Consider the following 6490-nt stretch of genomic DNA (forward strand, 5'->3'; position numbering starts at 1 on the left):
TGGGCCGAAGACATATAAATTTATAAACAAGGGATTAACGTAGCCACTTGAGATATAACTATTATTCAAAATTATAGACTAATTTTATAAAAGCACACGATGGATGCAGGACAACGCTATATAGCGCTATCTATGAATGATGTCTGTAGTTGTCTCTATTTACGATGTCTGGAGGGGTGAAATATAAGATATAAATCAGCAGATAATCAAATCTCTTCTAATAACAGAGATGGCGTCAACGAAAGTCTCCGGGAAGCTCGTCGCAGCGAAGCCGTATGCGCGGCCATCTTGGTTCTCGTGTGTGTGGTATCTCCTATCATCATTGCTTTAGTCACAAACGCTGTCAACACTATACAGGTATTTTTTAAAATATGAGATAATGATTTTTTGTACATGATTAATTTCAATGTTAATAAACAGGATAAAGTGCGGACCCCAGGCTCTAATGCTTAGCGAGGGGAATACCGGAAATTCCAGATGAGAAAGAAAGAGAGAGTTAATTAGATAGATACTACAATACATTTCTTATTTTCTAAACTGCTAAAGCATCTTGTTTCTACTTATGAGAAAATCAGCCTAAAGTTTCTTAATTCTAATTTAGTTCAAGCGAGTCCCGTAGGATTTCATTTCAAACTCTAAGTCGACGAGTCGACCTGCTAGACCTTCAGACACAGATATTGTGGATATAAATATAAATTAAAAGATTATTTACATTACTTGCCAGACAGAATTTTTAACTTTGTTTTATTTAAAACTTTATCGCATAAAATCCAACTTTTTTTTTACAAATGGTGGACATAACCTCAATAACACAAATCATTACAAATTTTCCACTATAATGCACAGAGATTCGTACGACCTTACATAAACTAAATTAACTAACTTTTAGAGTACTAAATGGCAAACTAATGATTTTAAAATAAGTATAAAATGTTATATATTTCATTATGTTTCAGTATGTTATGTGTCAATAAAGATCTTTAAACCTATATACTTATCCTAATATTTCAGGTCTACGCAAGAAATCTATCAGAAAAGGCCAGAGAACTGGAATACGAGAAGGAACTGAGTGATTCTTTGCTATATCAGATGCTTCCCGCCAGTGTCGCGAAGCAGCTCAAGCAGACACAACAGGTTGAAAAAAATTTGATGAAAATTATTAATCATTAACGTCGCGATTCTATACAGCACATAGATGTTACGGCCAAATGCCGACATGTTATATTGTTACACCAGAGGTCCCGGATTCATTGCCCGGTCAGATTGAAATCATCCTTTTCATGTCTTACATTATAATATAGTTTTGTTACTCAAACTTACTTCGATCTGTGTGCTTAGTGCAACTTTGCTATTTAAATCTAAACATCGAGTCGACTTGCAGCTTGCAGTGAGACGCAGCTAACCAATCACAGTGTGCCATTGTGACGCAACGACAACCATACCGCAATGTGATTGGTTCGCTGCATCTCACTTCGAATCGAATAGATAGTGAGAAGTGAAATTCAAACCCGCACACTTCGCCCTCATTACGAATTTGCTAGTACGGCCACGTCGCCATAGTTATGCAGGCTTCCGTCTGACCCCATACTGTTTTTATTTATTTTTCAGGTGCCAGCCGAGTTTTTTGCCTCCGTTACTGTTTACTTCAGTGATATTGTCGGCTTCACGGCCATTGCTGCTGTATCGACGCCTTATCAGGTATTACTAGGATATATTGGTTAGCCTTTTTGGGTTAGGCAGTGAACATGTTTTCATCGTCATCATTCCAGCGCATATACACGCATGCCAATCCTTATCCAATGGATAAGCCTCCCTCAATGCATGCTAGCCGCTATCACTTGCTGTGCGATGAAACTTACGACCATAAATGTATATTATATTGTATTGATACCAACATGTCAACTTTATGGAACGCATAAAATATTGAGTTTTGATTGAGTACCCCAATCATAGACTCATGAATGTCTCAGATCATTTACTATCTACAGGCCTCAACTCTGTCAGCATTCATTCTGTCATTTTCCTACTGTCTTCTTTCTCTTGTCAGCATCGTCGTCACCTTATTTTGACAGTGATTTTTTTAAATATCTCTTATACAGGATTACTGCTATCAAATGCAAAACCTCCTAAGATTACTTGGGTAAATCAAAACAAGAAACTTTTATTCTACGACTTTTCGTGATTCGTAGTTTTTTTTTCATATAAAAAATACAATCTAATTTGCGATTATACACATTTTAACTCTATGAGCCAATCAACACGAAACAGTACAGTAGTGTCATGTAGTGGAATCGGACATAGAGTTAACGTTTTATAGAAACGACATTAAAACTAAAAAAAATGTTTTTTTATTTTATTTATTACGTTTAGCCAAAAGTCGTAGAACAAAAGAGTACCTTATGCGCCTTTGGAATGTTATGCGTTAGATACCAGTAATCCTCTATATTATATTAGCTTACAATATACCCTTATCTCTTTCAGGTTATTAGCTTCCTGAACTCAGTATACAAGTTATTCGACGAGCGAATTGAATGCTATGATGTCTACAAAATAGAAACGATCGGAGATTCATATATGGTGGCGTCTGGTCTACCAGTGCGAAACGGTAACGTTAAGGGTAAACTTTGTGATGATATTACTATATGTTTACAGCTGTTACCATTTGTTAAACTTTATATTTTGATTGTCTAACGTATTAGCTCGCCTAGCTTTCGGATTCCTGTAACTCCCTCAAAGTAGAAGGAAATTCATAATGAATGAATGTTTATTGGCAAGTAACAAGGACTCAGAATTTTTGTTAATAATGATTATAAACTACAAATAAAGTAAAGACAATGAGATTACATATTTTAAGATCTTGCACCACTCCCTCCGAAATGGCATAACAATGGTTGACATACTAAGTCTAGTCTGACAGCTATAATTTTCAGGATATGTTCGTCTTTGAGGTCAAAAGCAAAGATATGACCCAAATATTCAAATTTGAATATTTTTTGCAATATATTAGAGTTCATGTTCACGGGTGGTATGTTGTCATATTATCCGTTGCTCCCGGCTCCAAAGAAAACGTTTTTGTTCCAAGTAGTGAATATGTGGCGACATCTACCACGCCACATGCACAACGGCGCAGATGTAAAAAGCCGACCAAACGCAACGAATAACAAGCCACACAAGTGATCCAGGACACTACAGACAGATGGCACGACGGTCGACTCACTATGGACAGCCTAGACCGCGCAGACAGTGCGTTTTCGATTGGAAGCATAAATACAACCTCCGACATGACACCGTCGGAGCCGTGCGGTTCCCCAGGCGCTACACCTAGTCTGGCGGGAATATCTTCCCTTTGTGGCGGTCGAGCATAATCACCTAGCTTCCGCTACAAATAAATATCACTATAGGAATAATGTCAGTTTTCAAGACTTGTAAGTTAGATGGCAATGGGGATTAGGATTACAAACTAAATTGCGTACAACACGAACGCCACACAACCTAACCTTTCACAGCACCAGCGCCCCTAGTAGCAAATTCCCTTGCGTTAGCCCCCATTGCCATCTGTCTTACAACTACAAGAGTTAGCAATATTTCTATTTCAGGCAACAAACACGCAACAGAGATAGCCAGTATGGCATTAGAGCTGCTGGAAGCGACTTCTATGTGTCGACTGCCGCACAGACCCGATCAGGTACTTAGGTAAAATTTATCAGTGTTTTAGATCAAAAGCTTTGTAAGAATTTCACTATAAAGATCATCGTGTAACCATCTGACCAGATCTTGATCTGATGGTGACAGAGGGTAACATGTAACTATATATTATCATGTTTAATTTGAATATAAGAACCATTTATAATATCATCTAAGTAAACTAAAACTGATTTTGATTTATTTATTGCAAGTTTGAATTTAATTTCATTACACAATCACAGATTAGATATAGTTTGTTTATTTTACACACAATCTTTAATTTGATTTTAATTACAACCATCACATCGTACTTATCTATAAAATGGCCGCATCAACTCTGGAATGTTACTCATCTCGTTCCACTTTCACCTCCGCACACCTGTGCTATATTAGCAGTTGCCAATTCATGTAGCAATGAAAACATTGCTTGATTTCATTGCTACATGAATTGCACACTGTATCAGAGCATGCGTGACTGACACCAGGCCGAGAATGAATATGACCGACTTATACTAATATTTACATGACTTTTAGACCCTGTGCATGAGGAGTGGGATCCACACGGGGCCGTGTGTCGCCGGCATCGTCGGCAGCAAGATGCCTCGGTACTGCCTTTTTGGAGATACCATCAACACAGCTAGCCGCATGGAGAGCACGGGCGAACGTAAGTTAATAGGGAAATTGCGAGAGAAATTATTCCACAGCCTTTATTCCGTAACTTAGCAGACAAACTCCGAGAGTCTCCTGCGCTTCCTACAAATGTCAGGCGATTCGGTTGATGCCCAAGAAATGTTAGTCAGGGATGATATGGTCTGACAACTGAAGATACCGAAAGTCTAGTGAAGTTGAAGAGAAATAAAAGGAAAGCAAACCACACATATATAGAGCTCTGGATGTACATGGAAAAAATGGAGACTAAGCTCATATGAAACAAATGATACTGATGCTACAGGGAGATAATTGACCCTTCCAATACAGTCACTTAAAATACTTTCTGAGCGATTTCCAAAAGGCTAGATTTTTTAAAGAATCAACAGCCATTTAAACATCCCCACTGCTGGACCACTGGCCTTCCTTACGGGTGGATAGTTTTAGCCATGACCCACCACGCGGGCCCACTGAACAGGTTTTAACGACTACAACCGGTATCAACGGCTTTTCTTTGCTTCCAAAGCACGGAGTGGTTCAATATAATTTTGGTCACCCATCCAATGACCGACCTTTGTGAAAGTGTCTTAACCGCCTCTATCACAGGCCGAGCTGACCACTACGCCATTGAGCTCCTCAAGAATTTTACACGGCCTTTGAATTGTTTCATGTCGTAGTTATATATGTTATCCTCATAGGAATTCACTTTCTGTCCATCATAGTTACGTAAAAACTGTAATTGTATGCATAATTATTTAGAAATCAATATGATTTGTTTCAGCAATGAAGATTCAGATTTCAGAAGATGTGAAGAGAGCGTTAGACAAATCGGGAAATTTTGTGACTACGCCCAGAGGCGTTGTGGACGTTAAGGTAAAATTTGATCTAGAAACAGGATCTCCTAGTATAAAACATGTGTCCGCATTTTATCTCCTTTTTTATGGAACTCTTTGTCTGAAAATGGAATTAAAAGTTTGACACTCGCTCCGTCTAAAATTACAAGCCAGACACTTTTGTAAACTTACCTATTGGTGAGTCTCCGGTTGAATGAATTTTTATATTGTCATTAAAATGTTACAGTGACAATTGCATCAAATTCCGTTGCATAGTTTCAAAGAAGAAAGCTTAGAAACAGACAGACGCGGAGAGCGACTGTTTTACACTGTGAAGTGAACTATATATACATACATTTCAGGGTAAAGGGGAAATGATGACGCATTGGCTTGAAGGCAGAACTGGACCATCCCCAGTCAGGCCCACCACCTCCTTGGATTGCACGCCTGGCTTCCTCACCCGGATGCACTCGCAGAAGAAAACGTCACCCAGATACCAACCAGAGTCGAAGAGAAACCATTGAAAATAGAATGAGTTCTAAAAAATGAATTTATGTAAATATTTGACATCGAACTGGTTCGTCAGAATTTTGATATTTAAAAAAATATATCCAGGAAATATATATATTATATTAGTGGTAGGTAGGCAAAAGTAGGGCGTTTATATTGTTAATAAAAAAAAACAAAATTAAAACCTTTAATTTTATTACTAAACACACTGCGAATGTCGTTAGATCAATTCCAAAAATTAAACGTAGTTTCTTGATGTGATTTTGAATATCTATTAGAATGCTTAATTAAAATGTTGCAGTTTTGTCTATTGACGGCATTTAGTCCTATTGGGCATTTTAAAAATAATTAAATTGTGTTTAAGAAATAAATGTATTTAAATGTTAGTGACACTAAAAGACTGGCAGTCAATCATCGGCCTAGATAGAGGAAAGAAAAATAAAAAGCGATTTAAATAATTTTCATTCTATACGTTGTAACTTATCGTAAGAACAATTAAATCAATTTATTATCGATTTTATTATAACATCACATAGCCTCTATCAATGCAACTTGATACCTCACACATTGTTATTTTATATGTCATTTAAGAATTAACATACATGCACCATGGAGCATAACACGCCTTTTTTGGGCAATCGCGTAAAAATAAAACTGGATTTTTCTTGGGGAAGAACTTTTTTCGCATTGTGAGATTGTGTTCCTTGTATTATTATTTATTGTATTAAATCTGTACTTTTTGTATTAGTATAACATAACATAAAAATAATGCAGTATAATTTTAAATACTGCACTTTTGTATGTATTTAGAATAA

General features: G+C 37.0%; 1 protein-coding gene across 3 annotated transcripts in view; it reads left to right on the forward strand.

Moving 5' to 3' along the window:
• LOC128674944 (uncharacterized protein) overlaps window positions 1-6440 on the forward strand; it is a 45885-nt gene extending 39445 nt beyond the window's left edge. The window contains exons 9-16 of one of the 3 annotated variants that reach the window (XM_053753955.2): window positions 228-357; window positions 1012-1134; window positions 1609-1698; window positions 2482-2617; window positions 3597-3685; window positions 4219-4348; window positions 5114-5205; window positions 5528-6440. In XM_053753955.2, the coding sequence (XP_053609930.1) occupies window positions 228-357; window positions 1012-1134; window positions 1609-1698; window positions 2482-2617; window positions 3597-3685; window positions 4219-4348; window positions 5114-5205; window positions 5528-5689 (952 nt within the window). In that variant the 3' untranslated portion in view covers window positions 5690-6440. Of the gene's footprint in view, window positions 1-227; window positions 358-1011; window positions 1135-1608; window positions 1699-2481; window positions 2618-3596; window positions 3694-4218; window positions 4349-5113; window positions 5206-5527 lie in introns of those variants that run through there. The other 2 variants (XM_053753956.2, XR_008405214.1) reach the window with 2 other exon arrangements.
• Window positions 6441-6490: the final 50 nt, after the last annotated feature.

Source organism: Plodia interpunctella, chromosome 13 (assembly GCF_027563975.2).
Source record: "Plodia interpunctella isolate USDA-ARS_2022_Savannah chromosome 13, ilPloInte3.2, whole genome shotgun sequence".
In the NCBI taxonomy this organism is placed as follows: Eukaryota; Metazoa; Arthropoda; class Insecta; order Lepidoptera; family Pyralidae; genus Plodia; species Plodia interpunctella.